The 17,516-nt window shown below is 33.0% G+C and overlaps 1 protein-coding gene across 1 annotated transcript in view; it reads right to left on the minus strand.

Annotated features, from left to right (window-relative positions):
- LOC115877924 (transcription factor AP-2-epsilon) overlaps positions 1 to 16,994 on the minus strand; it is a 73,588-nt gene extending 56,594 nt beyond the window's left edge. Inside the window, exons 1-2 of the mRNA XM_030894274.1 lie at positions 16,731 to 16,994; positions 13,042 to 13,406 (exon numbers count right to left, since the gene is read on the minus strand). Of these exons, the coding sequence (XP_030750134.1) occupies positions 13,042 to 13,122 (81 nt within the window). The 5' untranslated portion in view covers positions 13,123 to 13,406; positions 16,731 to 16,994. The remainder of the gene's footprint in view (positions 1 to 13,041; positions 13,407 to 16,730) is intronic.
- Between the last annotated feature and the right edge of the window lie 522 nt (positions 16,995 to 17,516).

Here is a 17,516-nt window from a genome sequence, read left to right on the forward strand (position 1 = left end):
TTATTATGAATTCATAATAGCAATAGTGCTATTATGCAAGCTATAATGACATCCAAATGACAATGTTAAATGTGTCAAAAAGACATTGTCGTAGATTAATATAATACACAAAACATCCCCCTTTAGAACTTTTTCTTTAATGGCCATAAGTGGGAGTAAAAGACCAACCGCCCGAAACACAAGAGGCGCCACCGGTCACCAAATGGTGGAAAAATTCCGAAAATTTAATGATTTAATTTTGACACAAGGGGTCGCGCTTAACTTTTTTAATTTGATTTCAATATTCATTGCTTTCAAACTATATTATTAGACTTTATTGTATTGTGTGAGTGCATAAAAATGTTTTCTTAGTATAAAGTTGCATTATATTAATTTAAATTATATTACATACATATTTAAAATTCAAATATTATGACATATATGTCAGTTGCCGTCTAAAATGTCATCTTGATCAAAATCTTGAAAACAAAAAGTTAATTATTGTCAGAAATAGTTAAAATCATGTTAAAATATTAAAATATTTACAAGTTATAATTAGATATTTTCATAATGGTAGAGCGTAATGTTGATATGCAGGTCCAAAACAAAAAGTGCCGTTATATTTTTCAGTTTTCGTTGTCAGCCGCGGAAGGTTCAGTGAATTTAGTATTGTCGGATATTTTTATTTGTGAAATAGAAATATTGCATTTGGATTGCAAAACTAAAAGTGGAAGTTTTATTGCAATGTAAGTAAGCGTTTGTCCATTTTATATTTTACTTTTTTCATACCTACGACAAATATACGTATATTGAAATTTAAAGATTCGTTTTATTTAAAAAATGTTAGAAAACGAGCCTGTAATCCTGTAATTGACATAATTGTAATGTAATATATTCCATTTAAATGTAATATATTACTTTACAATTAGAAAAATGTAAATTTAAAAAATATATACAAGCATTAATTGAAATTTTTAGAGTGCGAACAAACACGAGAGGCGCTTTATTATTTACTTTCATTTCTTAACATGACAGATGAAGTTCTAAAGGGGAATGTTTTGTGATATAATAATGTGACTCATAATTATAGAGTTGTTCCAAAATCAGAGCAATTTGGTTCATATTCATACCGCTAGATAGTTTGGGTAGTATTCGGAAGAACAAAATAATTTATAGGAATAGTAGGTGTGTCATCATCATCATCATTTTCAGCTTATTCAACCATTTCCAATTATGGTGTAGCATCCCTCACATATTTAGATATTGTCTTTGTAATTGGGCCCATTGTTGTCTATTGTTGGCTATGAGGGCCCAAGTTATCCCTGCTAATTTACTAATATCATGGTCCCATCTCAGGTTTGGTTTTCCTGTAGGTCTCTTAATTCCTCGTGGGTATCATGCTGTAATTTTTGTTGTTCATCTGTTGTCCGTCCTTCTTGCCAGGTGTCCTGCCCATTGTAAGGGATTTGATTCTGGTGATGACATCTATTACCTGGGGTTTTTGTCGTATCCACTATATTCTTTTACGGTCTTTCTTGGTGATTCCTAGCATATTTCGTTCCATTGAGCGTTGTGCGACCTGTAGTTTCTTTATAATGTTCGTTTTCAGTGTCAAACTTTCGCATGCATAGGTCATAGCTGGTAGTACACATTGATCGAATGTTTTCTTCTTTAGATAAAGAGGCATTCTAGATTTGAATATGATTTGAGTTTCTTTCATAGGTACTCCATGCCAACTTAATTCTTTTGTTGATTTCTGGTAGTAGAGATTCCGCGCTGTGTATTAGTTGTCCCAAATATACCTACATATTACATATTCTTCTACTATTTCCAGTGTTTCCAGTCTTGAGATTGACCTGGCCAAAAGTTTCATCCATTGTCATTCCCCAGCCATTTTTTTTCGATTATACGCGAGATGCCTCTGTTTCTTCAAAAACATCGATACAACGTATTAGAACATTGATGGTAAACATATTGAAAGATCGATGTTTGAGAAACATCGATGTATCGTTTGCATCCCTAATTATGACCCACATATAGATTTTTCCCGATGTCGAGCTTGGCTAAAGATATAACAGTACCGTTGGGTCCCAGCTAGATGCTGTACCCGGTGGACGCATTCCGATGACCCACCAGGGTCGTACTATTAATATTTTTACAATATCTTATTTAACTGCATTAAAAAAGGTGTTAGTGATTAAGTACAAAAAAAATCGTAAAGTTAATATATTTGGGAAAAAGTCTGTCCATCGATGCAGGGAAGATTTCGATAAATGACATTCAAAAAAATGACAGAAAATACAATTTGCCTGTGAATGAAACAAACCTGTGACAGACACAAAAAATTATGAGATTTGAAAGTATATTAGTCTCCAAAAATGTAATAATATACTGGGTGTTCCATTTAAAATACAAAGGATGCTATCACTTTTCGAATGATGTACCTACAGCTTGATGCGACAACACTGTAATACTGAAAATATTTTAGAAAGCAGGTGCCTTTATGTAAAAATCCAAATTTTTAATCATTTATATCATCGGTTCTCCATAAACGTCTAACATGCCATCGTCGTGAATCACCCTATATTACATTACAAAAAGAGTACAACTTTGATGCGTAATTTCTTTTGGAGGCACTCTGCGAAAAAAAACTTTTTGAAAATCTTCTAAATTATCTTACATATTATGCCCCCGAAAATCTAATTTCAATATAAACTGCTGTTAATCTTGGAGAATTAGCGTAACTATAGCAATTTATCCGGGGGGGCTGGGGAATGAGCCCAGGGGGGACCTAGGGCTTTAGTTTTTTTAAAAATGAAAAAAGATTTAAAAAAACAAATTTTTTGAATAAAACGTTTACATGAATTTCTCTATCAATAAATTTCATAGACTTGGTTATCAAACCGTGTTCCCGTAGATTACTTAAATACCTACAAACTTTTAAAAAAAATAAAAATTAACACATTTTTTGAACACAACAAAATAATATTAACTAAACAAAACTAAAAAACGTCATTTTTATTGCATCACAAGCAAATAAAAATTAATACGTAGCCAAGAGTCATAATTCAGGATTTCTCTGGGGGGTGCCCAGTAGTACCTAGGGGGGACTCGGCACCCCCGGGCACCCCTGTAGTTACGCCAATGTCTTGAAGTCTCCGCGTCATATTATGAAGGGCGCCACTCTGTATATAAAAAAGTGCACAGTAAAAAATAAAAATTTGAACATTTTATTAAAAGTATTACGTGAACAAAGATGATATTTAAGCGTCAAAATAGAAATTTTACGGTATTTTACTGATAAGTTCATGGAATGTGGTGTTATCGGTTTTCCAGGAAGTCATGATGTATGTCCTGGAAATTATAAAGGCCATAAGAACGAGAATGATAACGGTGTTTGAATATATAGGGTCGATATGCAACAATGGAGTTCCATATCGGCGTGTGAGGGTAGCAAGAAGCGCAAGGAATATATTGGAGACGATGGATTATAAGAAATATAACTTGACTTTTTGGATAGTAGTTTACGTTTATACTTAAGTTTTTCTCTGATAATTTCTCTGAATATGGGACATTTTAATTTAACAATGTGCAGGAGAACCTCCAAAAAATCTACTGTTTTTCTTAACAAGAAAAAAATTATTTAAATTTTATTATGATTTCATTAATTCTACTTATTCCAAAAACGATTAACGTTGACATTACTACACAAAAACTTCGGCAAATATCTTATCTGTCATTCAGGCCTTAAAAACGGTATGACACGGTCCAAGGGTACTGAGAAGGATGGACTAACCCGTATACAGACGGGTCAAAGACTGCTGAAGGAACACTAGGACAGGAGCTGGAGTATTTGGGGAAAGACTAAGGGTAAGCTTATCCTTTTCCTTGGGTAAACACCAGGGCCGGTGGAAGGGAAATATTGAGACCGGGCAAGTACCATATCTGGCGCCTCTCCTCAGCGTCTTTCAAATGGAACAAGGGTGCCTCATTTGTAAATTTGGAAAAAGCATTTTTTTACGAATAATTTGAAACCACACACTTGGTATTTCGAGTCAAATTGTTACAAATTGTTCGCCGTTATGAATCGCATGTTACAAATTCAAATATATCATATGCGAAAATGTCAAAAGTTGTCATTCTATTCATAGTGTCATTTTCTATCGCATAACGTAGAAATATACCAAGGGTGCTATTTAAAAATCAAAAGTTGTAGTAATTCCCGGTGAAACAGGAAGTGACCAAAAACAATTGAATACGTTAATTAATCCTAATATATGTCTGTATCCAAAATCTACGGATTAATCCGTAGTTTTGGCAATACTGTCTCCGGCAACCACTCACTCTGCCGACTGAAAGGAGAACCACGGTAGAGTATTTTTATCCGCTGCGCTGTCAACAATTATCAGCCCGCAGCTGCGCAGACCTAAACTAAATGTCGGACGTATAACGGCAACGGCAGCTATATTTCGGACATATTTTGTGCCACAAAATCGCCCATAAGGCTGGGCATCTTCTTATTTCTCCAATCAACGCTATTACTTTCTGAGCAAAAAACACAATGTCGCGTAGCAACAGAACGAATCGACGCGACGTACTGTATTATGCCGGTTAGTGTGCACATGCAATCCGTGCACACGCAGCTCGTTATTGGAAATAGTAGCGCCCAATTGGGTCTTCAGTTTTCAGGTACTATAAAAATCTAAGGTTACGCACCCTAAAGTATTGAACCAAGCGCCGTCACTGCTTTAGTTCAGTCCTATACCATTTTTATTTCACTTGGCCTATCTGGAGTTTTAAAATCCCACCTATGTGTAGGTTCACACTTTCTGAAACACCTTTAGTCAAAAGGCAGAAAAATATTGAATAGCTCCATGCCATATCTAAGTAATTAATTGGAAATCTTGGACCCCCTGAAGATTTTAGAGAACTGCGGGGGGTAAACTTTCATGCCTTACTAAAGAAATATGTAGTAGCACCTAATTGTTAACAATTTGTTTTTTTTTTCTTTAAACTTTATATTTTTGCCATCCAAAAAGTACCTATTGTATTTTTAATATCATACGATTTGAAAAAAACGGTGTCAAACATGGCTGGGAATGAAAATTGATTATAATTTTGCCGATGACAAGCCCTAGACGTTTATACTTTGCTTCAGTAGGTACTCTTCTTTATTCTTTAATGGCGCTTACTTCCATTTGGCATTAAGAAGGATTTAATTTATTTTTATATTGACTAAAAATCATTTTTAAACGGTGTAGTTTAAAATTCAGGAAAAATAGATTTGTGTGTCTGGAAACGTTCTATCCTCTTTTAATCTTAGTTAGTTTTTTTGATAATTTTTATGTCAATTTTTAATAAACGACGTCTAGAGATTGACCTGGCGAAATTATCATCGGTTTGTCATTCCTCAGCCGCCTCTGATGCCGTTTTTTTTGGATCATACGGTACAATTTTTAACGATGTTGAACCTCCGATTAGTCAGGTGGTTGATATAGTACTTCCCTACTTCGTAAAATCAAACATTCGACAATAAAACAATGTTACAAAGTACGATTTTAATCTCCATAGAGTAAACATAAAACTTGTCTTCATATATTTCCCTCCTGCCGTTTTTAAGAGCGATAAAATATAAACATCCAGACGCCAGTACGACTAAAACCATAAAAAACATCTTCATTTCAAAGATATTATACGTTGTGAGACAGTAAAATGTTTATAGACTTGAAATAATTTGTAAGTGGTACTTTTTTTACCCCTGTACCAAATGTGATTTTTAAAGAAATTGATTGTTTGCAGCATGTGGCGACATCTGTGGAGTATATAAGAAAATTAGGCGCTTTAATATACAGGTTTTTGTACTGGAATTGAGCATGTTTGAACTTACGCGACGGAGATGGCGCTGGCGGACAAACATTTATTTTCAAATGAATTTTAATAAAAATTCGACTGTTTTTAGCTTATTTATGATTAAAACTATGTAAAAACAAGGTCATATAATGAAAGTATCGTAAAATATAGCGTAGAAAATATGGTTTGGGTTTAAGAGATTGGGTTATTGAAAAAAGGGGCTTTTCTGAGTTATTTTGCATACCTATTATGTTTCTATTAAATATTCATAAGCCATTAGCTTCTTGCTGAGGTTGTAATAGGGTTTTAAGAGTAAAAGCGTAGAAATACAAAAACGTAGTTAATTTTGCTAATATGTTTGTCGGAAACTATGTAGAAAAAGTTTGGAGAGAGTATTAAATTAAAATTAAGTTGTGAGTTTTAGTAAAAAATATAAGTTAAAAGTATAGGTACTTATGGAGAACGATTGTTAGCAAATTAACAAAAAGATTAAACATAAAGAATATTAGCAATATAAGGTGTGGTGAAGATATTGATATGATTACAGAGACTGTATACCAATCTAGAAATAATAATCAATATATAAAAAATAATAATAGAATAATATTCCGAACAAATATATGTATCTTCAAAATCCTGTTGATTCTTGAACTCTTTGTTATATAATGGATGGAGTTGAAATACCAACGTATACCCTTAATTTATTAGAGAACCCCTAATTTTCGATTGTGTTTGGGTCTCTAAGAGCCTGTTGTCTTACTAAATCACTGTTATTCCGGTTAATTCGATAGGCCATTATAAGAGAGTTATATTTTCCAGGTGAAGAATAAATTTGAAACTTTCTCTCCAACTTTGACCATCACAAAAAAGTTATTATTCATTTTCTTATTTCTAAAAATCTTATTAGTAGGCATCTATATATACCGGGTGCGTCTTAAAAGTGGCTCACCCCTATAACTTTTTTATGTTTTTCATTAAAAAAACGAGATTAGGTATGTTAGTATATAGCATATATTAGAAATGATTCACGTATTCAACTGTTTTCAGTCACTTCCTGTTTCGTTTCACCGGACATGACTACAACTTTTGATTTTTAAATGGCACCATCGGTATTTTTTTACTTTATTCAATAGAAAATAACGCTCTGAATAGAATGACGTATCATATGTCAACTTTTGACATTTCGTATATGGTTTATTTGAAATTATAATTTGCAGTTCGTGACGAAAATTTGACTCGAAATATCAAGAGTGTGGTATCAAATTATTCGTAAAAAATGCTTTTTCGAAATACGCTAATGAGCCACCCTCGTTTCATTTGAAAAAATTGAGATATGATTAAAAATATGATTTGTGCATTTTCTAACTGGTCAGGACAAGACACTAAAAACATCAGACGATCAAATGATTCCTTGATTAAGAATTACTGTTATTAACATAGTCATGGTACTCTAGATTGAATTTTAAAATACGATTTTTTATTAAGCCAGAATGTCAAAAGTTGACATATGATATGTCATTATATTCAGAATGTCATTTTCTATCCAATAAAGTAAAAAAAATACCGAGAGGGCTATTTAAAAATCAAAAGTTGTAGTCATTTCCGGTGAAACAGGAAGTGACCAAAAACAATTGAATACGTCAATCAATCCCAATTTATGTCATATACTAACATACCAAATCTCGTTTTAGTATCTGAAAAAATAAAAAAAGTTATAGGGGTGAGCCACTTTTGAGACGCACCCGGTATAAAATGCTAATGTTTATCTGTGTCGTCTCTACTGAAGTAACGACTTGCTCTAGAAAGTTGCTTTTTTACTAAAAACTGTCGTCGCCGGATTTTTTGTTTTTCATTTAATTAAACAAAAAATAAAAAGTATTTTTTTCCTGATGTGGCGGATGCGCCAGACTTCAACTAGTATTAAAATATAATGTTGTTAAGACCACTAAAATATAGTGCTATTTTTTGGCTATGTACAGGGTGTCCCATTTTCGTGTGTTTTATAGGATCGTTTCTCGTTTATGAGTAATGCAAAGATGAGGTTTTTACATCACTCTGCTACTTTTTTTATGAAACTAAAGATGCTACACACATATTTGTTCTGTTTTCTGGCCCTCTTAGATCTGAAATACAGGGTGAATTTGAAATGGTAGACAGCCGTGTTACCTAAAAGCTGCACAAGTTCATTTTCAGTGCAGTTTATTAAGATAACAGTATGGAAAGTAAAATTCTCTAGTTAAATTAAATAATATAGTAATATTCTATTATCTATTCTTTTAAGCTAGATTTATTTACGTTAAAAAGTAAAAAAATGCATTTTTTTTCTTGTTTACGAAAATAAATATAGAGTAGGTTTAAAAAAATAATATACAGGAGGTCTTATTTAAAAAAAACATAAGTTTGAGACATATTTCGAAAATAACAGCTTCCAGCGAAAAACTAGTTACGCCACTGGTTTCTACGTAAAACCGTTGATTGGAGATATATGAAGGTGCACAACCTTATGGTGCGCCGATTTCGTGGCCCAAAACCTGTCCGAGATCTAGCTGGTGTTACTGTCGTCGCTAGTCAATCTGTCCGAGATCTAGTTTAGCTCTGCACCGCTGCGCGCTGATAGTCGTTAACAGCGCAGCGTTAACGACGAAAAAGTAAAGACAAAGTATAAAGAATAGTGTACCATAGTTCTGCTATCAGTCGACAGAGTGGTCTTAATACAGGTAAAGAATACAATAATTGATACAGTTCATATGGAGTCTTACTTACGAAGGGTATCTCAATAATAAATATAACTTGTTAGTCTTTAATATAGCTTTTAATTTCTAAACTACAGATTAATCCGTAGATTTACGGATTTTGGGTACAGTACGTTAATAATACGGATTTTCTATCATTAAACAATTTAATATAATATTTTATGATTAAACAAAGAACGAATATGTCATTAGTCGCCATTTCCAAGCCAAAACTAAACGTAGGAAATATTCAGTACCTATAAAAGAATGTTTATTTTTGTTGTTTATTCTATGTTTAACAAGAATAACTTTTCAATACAAAAACGCGGATTTTTTATCCCAAGATTACCTATTTTCGTCAACGTATTACCGATATTACACATTTTAATATGGCAATGCTGTCGCTTTCATTTCCACACCGTCTTCGATTTGCCTTCGCTAGCAAAATTAGAGAAAATAAGTGTATTATGTGTTGGTCGCAGAACGAGTAGAGACTCCACTCTACAGGATGGCCCATTTTGGTTGTTTCCATAGGGTATCTAGGAAACCGTGAGAAATATTCAAATTTTGATACTGCAGTCTCGGGTTCTTTTTTTGAAAAAATTACAAACGGATCGTGGCTATCTTGATCGGTTTCGAAGCTACAGGGGGATTCTCAAATTTTGTACTTTTTTAAGATATTTGATAGTTTGTTTATTTCAGCAACCACGGAAAAATTAATTATACATTCTAAAGGCACTTTTCTGTGTAGAATGCAGTGGCGTAGTCAGACTTTTTTCGAAAAAAATATTTTTTGAGATATTGACTATACTTATGTATTTTTAAATAGAACCCCCTGTATATTTTTAAATTTTCCTATTCAGTTTGGCATGGGCTTCTCGAAAATATATAACACTCTATATTTATTTTCTCTATTAACCTCAACATTTAAAATTTTTCTTAAAGTCGTCGAGTAACAAAGTAAATGGTTGTCATGGTGATCGGAACATACCTTTGATGGATGCGGGATATTTCATTTCAACAGATTGAAGTGTGTGTATTTTAAATAATAAAAAAAATAGTAAATTTGAAAATTTTGAGAAATATAATATGTTAGAATGTTATATTGAGTCTAACAAACATAAGCAAATGGCAGCTGATTTATATTTTGAGCGGTATCCAGAGCGCGAGCAACCAAACCCAGCCATTTTTAAAAGGTTAGAAGATAGTTTAATCAATTTTGGATCTTTTCAAAAACCGGGCCTGAAAAATTATCAGTAAGAAGATGAATAAAATCAATATATTAATTTCCTCGTCACACTTTTGAAAAGATCCAAAATTGATTAAACTATCTTCTAACCTTTCAAAAATGGCTGAGTTTTGGTTGCTCGCGCTCTGGATACCGCTCAAAATATAAATCAGCTGCCTTTTGCTTATGTTTGTTAGACCTCAATATAACATTCTAACACATTATATTTCTCAAAATTTTCAAATTTACTCATTTTTTTATTATTTAAAATACACACACTTCAATCTGTTGAAATGAAATATCCCGCATCCATCAAAGGTATGTTCCGATCACCATGACAACCATTTACTTTGTTACTCGACGACTTTAAGAAAAATTTTAAATGTTGAGGTTAATAGTGAAAATAAATATAGAGTGTTATATATTTTCGAGAAGCCCATGCCAAACTGAATAGGAAAATTTAAAAATATACAGGGGGTTCTATTTAAAAATACATAAGTATAGTTAATATCTCAAAAAATATTTTTTTCGAAAAAAGTCTGACTACGTCACTACATTCTACACAGAAAAGTGCATTTAGAATGTATAATTCATTTTTCCGTGGTAGCTGAAATAAACAAACTATCGAACATCTTCAAAAAGTACAAAATTTGAGAATCCCCCTGTAGCTTCGAAACCGATCAAGATAGCCACGATCCGTTTGCGCCATTGTAATTTTTTTCAAAAAAAGAACCCGAGACTGCAGTATAAAAATTTGAATATTTCTCACAGTTTCCTAGATACCCTATAGAAACAACCAAAATGGTCCACCCTGTACAGCATTTCAGACGTAAGGGATAAGCGGAAATGAAATCAGCCTTGTCACGAATTTGCCCATTTAGGTAGCATATATTTCCACTTCTTTCAATCAATGGTAAAACTCCATGGAACTCAGTTTTCATCTTTTCGATAAGTTATAAGATATAATTTCTAGTTTGTTCTGTATTTCAGGGGCCAAACAGGCTAGGGTAAATCTTTTTATTGTTAATCTAAGGGTAAATTTGTAAGGCACTTTAGTTTGAAAATCCATCATTGTATCTACTCATAAAACGAGAACCCTATAAAACACACGAAAATGGGACACCCTGTACAGGGATATCATATCTTATTAGAGATTATTAATAATATTGTTTGTAGGCACTTTCAACATTATGTGATGGTTCTGTATGTATCTATAAACATAAAACTATATAGGTGGAGCAAAAACAAGAAAACATACATTACTAATGAGATTAAAAGAAAAGGTTTTAAAGCCTTGGGTGGCAAAATTTCGACATATTCTCGTTGAACAGGTGTGTATAGGACTTTTGCGTGTGTATAATTTCACATTCCGTCGGCTTAAAAAGCAGAAAATACGTCTGGTAATTTGTATAAATAAGTTGAGTTGCCAAGCAAAAAATGGCAGTGGGTTGCATTTTCTTTTTTTTTAGAAATTTCGAATACCAAATGTCGGTCTTGACCACTAAGACACCATTTTGGAAATATCTTCATTTGCTTTTCTTCAAAAATAAATGGCTAAAAAACGAACTTGTTGGCCAAAATTTGAAAAGTTTTTATTAAACCTATATACAGAATTACTAGTTAAGCTGCACATATTCTTTGAACCATTAAAATAAGTAAATATGATAAACTTATTTGTTTAAAATTATTATTTTAATTTATTGGAAATAGTGTGTTCCAGAATTTTACATACAATTTTAAAGAAAGAAATGCTGATACAATATATTATATTGACAAATAAAAAACGTTCATCAGAAAAATTCAGTTTCTTTCTTAAAGTTTCATTTGCATTACCTTATTTAAAATACTATTTATTTAAAGATTGTCTATGTCGAAAGAACCTCTAGTAAAAGTCTAATAAAAAAGAGCAAGACTTGCAAGAGTCCTGCGCAGCAAGACCAAGACTGGACCGTGTAAGACCAAGAACAAGATTACTTAGCATACCGAAAGACCAAGGAAATATTGGTCTTAGTCTTGTCCATCACTATAATAAATAAATGCCTTTATTGTCAAAAAATCTTACAATTTGTAGACAAAGGTAAAGTAAACAAACAAAGTGAGCAAACAAACAAACAAAAGAGAATACAAAACATTATACAAATTACATTGTCAGTCTTATTGTTTAAAATAAACATTTATAAATGTTTATAATATCAAAGAATAAAAAAATAAAAATAAGATTCAAAAATATTTAGTAAGTTTATAGTAAATATCAATGAACTCTAAATAAATTAATTTCGATGTCATTGGTAAATATAGTAATAGCAAATATTAGACCAGTATTTACAAGATTTGTCTAGTAAAAAAAAGATTTCAATGCTTTGCGAAATGAAGAAAATAGATGGATTTGATTTCAAATGGCAGGTGATTGTGCATTTTTTTCGAGTTCTATAATATTGAACATTTAACTAACTCTGAGCGTGGGGTAGGTAGATAAAGACCTTGCTCCGCGCGTGGATAAGTGTGAGATGGCCTATCTTGAGAAGCTGATACATGCTTACGTATTATGCAAACGGAGTCAAATATAAATAAGGAAGGAAGAGTTAATATTTTTAATTTTTTTAAAAAGGCCTGGCAATCAGTTCTGCTGTTTAGTCCCAATGAATATCGAACAGCTCTCTTCTGGAGCTTGAAAATGCGGTCAAATTGAGTCGCACAACACATACCCTAGAATGGAAGGGCATATCTGAGGTGCGACTCAAAAAGTGCATAATAAACAGTTCTAGCCACTGACAAGTTAAGCTTGCAAAACAGGCAGAGCTTAATTTTTTCGACAAAGCGTCGATATGCATGTCCCATTTCAGAGAATTGTCTACAACAAGCCCTAAGAATTTTACAGATTTTACGAGGTCAATGGTGGTGTTGTTAAGTACAAAAAGCTGCAGCGAGTTTTTATACGACAAAGCTTTAGTTTTAGAAATGTTGAAACTCGGGAGGTTCGAATCGCACCAAGATTTAATGGTGATTAAGTCATTTGATATAATCCTATGCCGTGACGTCCTTGTTGCTCCAAGTGAAGCTAGTGTCGTCCGCAAAAAGACATATTTCACCACTGATGTTTATGTTAGCAATGTCGTTAATAAAAAGAAGAAACAAAATAGGGCCTATATTTAAAAGAGTTAGGTAGGAGCTATTTTATTCTTTCTTCTGGTTGGTTTTACCCGCTTTTTTTGAATAATACTAGATAATAATAATTTAAATCAAAACACTTACCTCATATTGTTGGTAATTGGCTAGTGTAGAATTTGAGTTGAGGTAAAATCTGGACATCATGCCATTCTCTTTAAATGTCATGTAAGCACCACCGGGGTATTTGGAATCAATACCAGCGGCGATGCCAGCTACTTGTCTTCTTATAGTCACTTTGGTACTTATAAATAGTCCACCAAAATATTATAATGTTCGTACCAATAATGGTTCGTACAGTTTTCAGGTAATTCACTGAACTATTTTGAATAAGTGTTTCTTGTTTTTGAGTCTAACATCTGTCTAGTTCAAATTGAGTCAAGTGTACTGTCAGTTTGGAGACTTGATATTTTTTCTGCTATATTTTTTTTTCTATGTTGATATCACAGATGCTATGGAATAAAATCAAAAATTAATGAAAAATTTAACGGAGATTTGAAGAGTATTTTCTAGAGAACACTCAGCTATTGATGGTGAATCCTAAATAAGTGCAAATATTTTAGGGGTATTTAATTTCGACCCCAGATTCGGTTATTGAGTTTTTTTCGCGAAAAAAATTTTTGAAAATTTGGAAAAAGATTTTGTTGATAATATGGTAACATAGGTAGTAGACTAAATTTACAAAAAGAAAATCCCTCGGAAAATCCAGAAAAGATCCAGTAGTTAGTAATAATAGGAATATATTTTTGTTAAATATTCAAAGTAAAATTAATATCTCGGTTATTTTGGATTGGAGATTGGAGGAGCCCTGAAAATATTTGCACTTATTTAAGATTCACCCTTTATAGGACTGTTTTAATTCTTAGTGTAAGAACATGATAGCTATTTATTGAAAAAGTAAACTTGGTGAACTAAGCATAGATTTTTGGAAATTCATTCGTTCGTCCCCTACTGCCGGGTCTAGACCAAGGCGACAAAAAGTAAACAGATTTTGAGACAAAAACAAGACAAACTTGCGACAAAAAATGGGGAATTCTGACAAGACAAACTTGAGACAAATTGTCCACACCGCAAGGACAAAAGTACAACAAAGTCAAAAGTTTAGTTGTTGCGAATGAGTTTTATTAACCATGTATGATTTCACTGGTCTACTGTTGGCAGCACACGCCATCCAAAGTCTCCGAATTTTGAAACAAAACAAAAATGTCGCAGAAATGTATTGAATTTGTCGCAATTTTGTCGAAAAACATGAATGTTTCTGTCTTGTCATTGTTTTGTCGGCTTGGTCTGGCCCGGCATAAGGATGGTAAAATTATGGATGAAAGTTTGTATAAATATATTCATTACTATTAATTCTTCGTACTTTTCGATATAGAAGTATCAAATTAGAGTTACCTACTTAGAGTTACTATTCATATAGAAGTATGGAATTTTGCACAAAGGTTCTTAAAGTGAAAACAAAATATTTTTTTAATCATTCTTTAGGGATTGAAAAAGTATATGAAAATTTCTATTTGTTCCTATTGGAGTCTAAAACAAGAAATATTAAATTATAACTTCATTGGGCACTTTTTATACCTTTACACCAATCACGTCATCTAAGGGTGGCTGCAACGACGTCCCGTAATCCTGTTGTTGAAACATAATAGCTGGTTTTTATATATAAAAAACCAATTGTTATGTTTTTACAGCAGGATTACGGGACGTCGCGCGTCGTTGCAGCCTCCCTAAAGAGCAATATATGATTTTTGAAAATTTATTTCTAACGATAGTGAAATCGTAGATTATTTTTTTTATTCATTACTATTCTGATATACCGGGTGGTGCATAGGCGTGGTAAACATAGGAAATCGCATACAAATTTTGCACTATCCAGATATTGGCTCCCCTGTTAATTTTTCAGCGAAGTTGTAAATAGAAGTTTTGAAGGTCTGCGTATGCTGAATGCACATGCCAATTTTGGACATTTTGGACAAGGATTTTAAGTAAAAGAACAACTGTATCTATTTTTAAATTATCACCGAACAAGTAACAATGCAAAACCAGGCAAATGTCAACGTACCTTAAGTTGTCATCCTATAGTTTTGTCAATGTCAAATTGTATTTTCTAAACGCTAGGCTTTTGCCTTATTCGAACCAGTTTTAAATTACAAAAATTCATTTCGGGAACACTAAGCGTAGGTACTATGATGTTGTAGTTTGGAGAGCACAACAAATTACATTTAACAATGATAAAATCATAAGCTGGCAACTTAAAGTATGTTGACATTTGACTGGTTTTGCATTATTCTTCTTCTTTCAGTGCCTATCCTCTATGGATTTTGGCAATCATGTTGGTCCACATAATCCTATTAACAGCCGCCCTGAATAGATGTACGGTCGTTAATGCATTATTACCAGTTTAAATTCAATTTAAAAATAATTGCAGTTTTTCTTAAATTGCCTAAAATCGGCTTTTCCAAAATTGTTCAACTTTGGCATGTGTATTGAGCATAGGCAGACCTTTAAAAAACTTATTTACGACTTAGCTGTAAAATTAATAGGACCAATATTTGGATAGTTCAAAATTTGCATGGGATTTCCTGTTTATAATGACAATACACCATCCGGTAAAAGTATGAAATTTTGCACATAGGTTATTGAAGTGACGGTTGAAAAAGTAGATATATGAAAGGTCCTGTAGATTTACATATTATCCTGGAGTCTAAAACATGAAATATTAAATTATGATTTTATTGAGCACTAGAGGCTTTTACTTTTTACACTCATTTAGGGAGCATAATAAGGGATAACAAACTGTATACGTTTAGGTTTAGAACCACGAATAATGATTTCTGCCATTAATGAGAAAAATAAAAATGTATCTATTAATAAAAATGCATGAGAAATAAATAGCCGATTAAAATAATAGAGACACACCGAATAGCGGATTTTCCGAATAGCCGAATACCTAGGTAATATGCGTTGGATCTATTGTACCATTGCACCGAATACCGAATATTCGGCAACTATTCAGCAGAGCGTAATATTGATGGGGTTCTTGGACACCACTAACTATAATGTACCACCATGATATGATTACATATGGTATGATCGAAAAAAACCGCGTCCAGTTGTCTTGGAAATGACGATCGATGATATTTCCAATAAATATAATTTTACAAAATTTAAAAATGACATCAATCTTCATTTCATAGCCATCGTTGACGCCGTTCTTTTTTGATCATATTGTAAAAAAATATATGTATACGAATTTTGTGTTACATTCAAGTCATTCCACATCTTGTTAGGAAATAAAAATTAATTTATATCATTTACATATATTTCTAAATTCTAAATATATTAATTGCTGAGAAGCTTGTTTTAATTCATCACAACTTAGCACTAATAAATGTTACGTATTATTTTTATAATTTAGAGTTTTATGTGCATTTTTTTTATAGTTTAGTATTCGGTATTCGGCCGAATAATGTGCACTATTCGGTTGAATACCGAATATTAAAAAAAGTGGCCGAATAGGCGAAGCACTGAAGTAGCCGAATATTCGTCGCATAAAATAGTAAAATTAGCTGACAATTTTGTTGAGTTAGTAGAATTCACTAAAAATATTGAAAAAAACTTTAGAGTCACTTTAGTACTACCAAAACTCAATAAAGTACCACAAGGGTACCACCTATACATATAAACCTTATCAAATTAGAATTATATTATTTTCTTCTTTAAAAAATACTCCACAAATTTACCTATTTAAAAGAATTAAAAAAAATACTTTTTACCTTATTATATTAATTTTGGTACTAACGAATCATTGAGGTACTACCTAAACTATAAATTTTAACAAATTCCCGTTGAATAAAACACAAAAATTGCTTGGACAAATACAAGGAGACGTATTTAATTTTAATACCACTTCGGTACTACAAAAACACTAGTTTTCCACGAAAATCACACTCGGTACAGTCTTTTATCGCCGTATTTCCTACAGCATCTCGCAAGACACCGCCGCAACAACACCACGACGGACGTTTCGACACCTGAGGGCTGCGGTTCGCGACTGGATGCTGCCCGACTATCAGCGGACCCCGCTGGCTAGGGGGGCCCCTACCCCCCTTTGGCGCTGTTTCTGTTCCCTTCAGGGCAGCAAGGGCTCGTGGCCATTGGTCGGGCTTGCGCCGGTGGCGCCTCCCCCTGGGGTTCGCGGCCGTGCCCCTCGGTATAACAGGGCCCGAGGCTGATGTAGAGTCGAGCAGTGAAGGGACAAGAAGCATAATATGTTACGTGTATTTGTAACAGAATGCGTCTTTTTCATGGCCTTTTTCTCTCATTCAAAAAAAATGCCGGTCGATTTAAATATTTTATAGACTTTTAAATGCAGTGGCGGCGCGTGCTTCAACACTTTGGGGGTGTACAACCTCACCCGAGCACGCTCAAATGGCAAGAAATGATGTTGTTGGGCTATCAAATTGTCAATCTAAGATTGCAAATTAATGGATCTTATTTTATTCAAAATACTACTAATTGTACCTACTGTCTTTAAATAAAAAAACAACTTTGAGACCAAT

Source organism: Sitophilus oryzae, unplaced genomic scaffold (assembly GCF_002938485.1).
Source record: "Sitophilus oryzae breed Bouriz unplaced genomic scaffold, Soryzae_2.0 scaffold_1499_pilon_pilon, whole genome shotgun sequence".
In the NCBI taxonomy this organism is placed as follows: Eukaryota; Metazoa; Arthropoda; class Insecta; order Coleoptera; family Curculionidae; genus Sitophilus; species Sitophilus oryzae.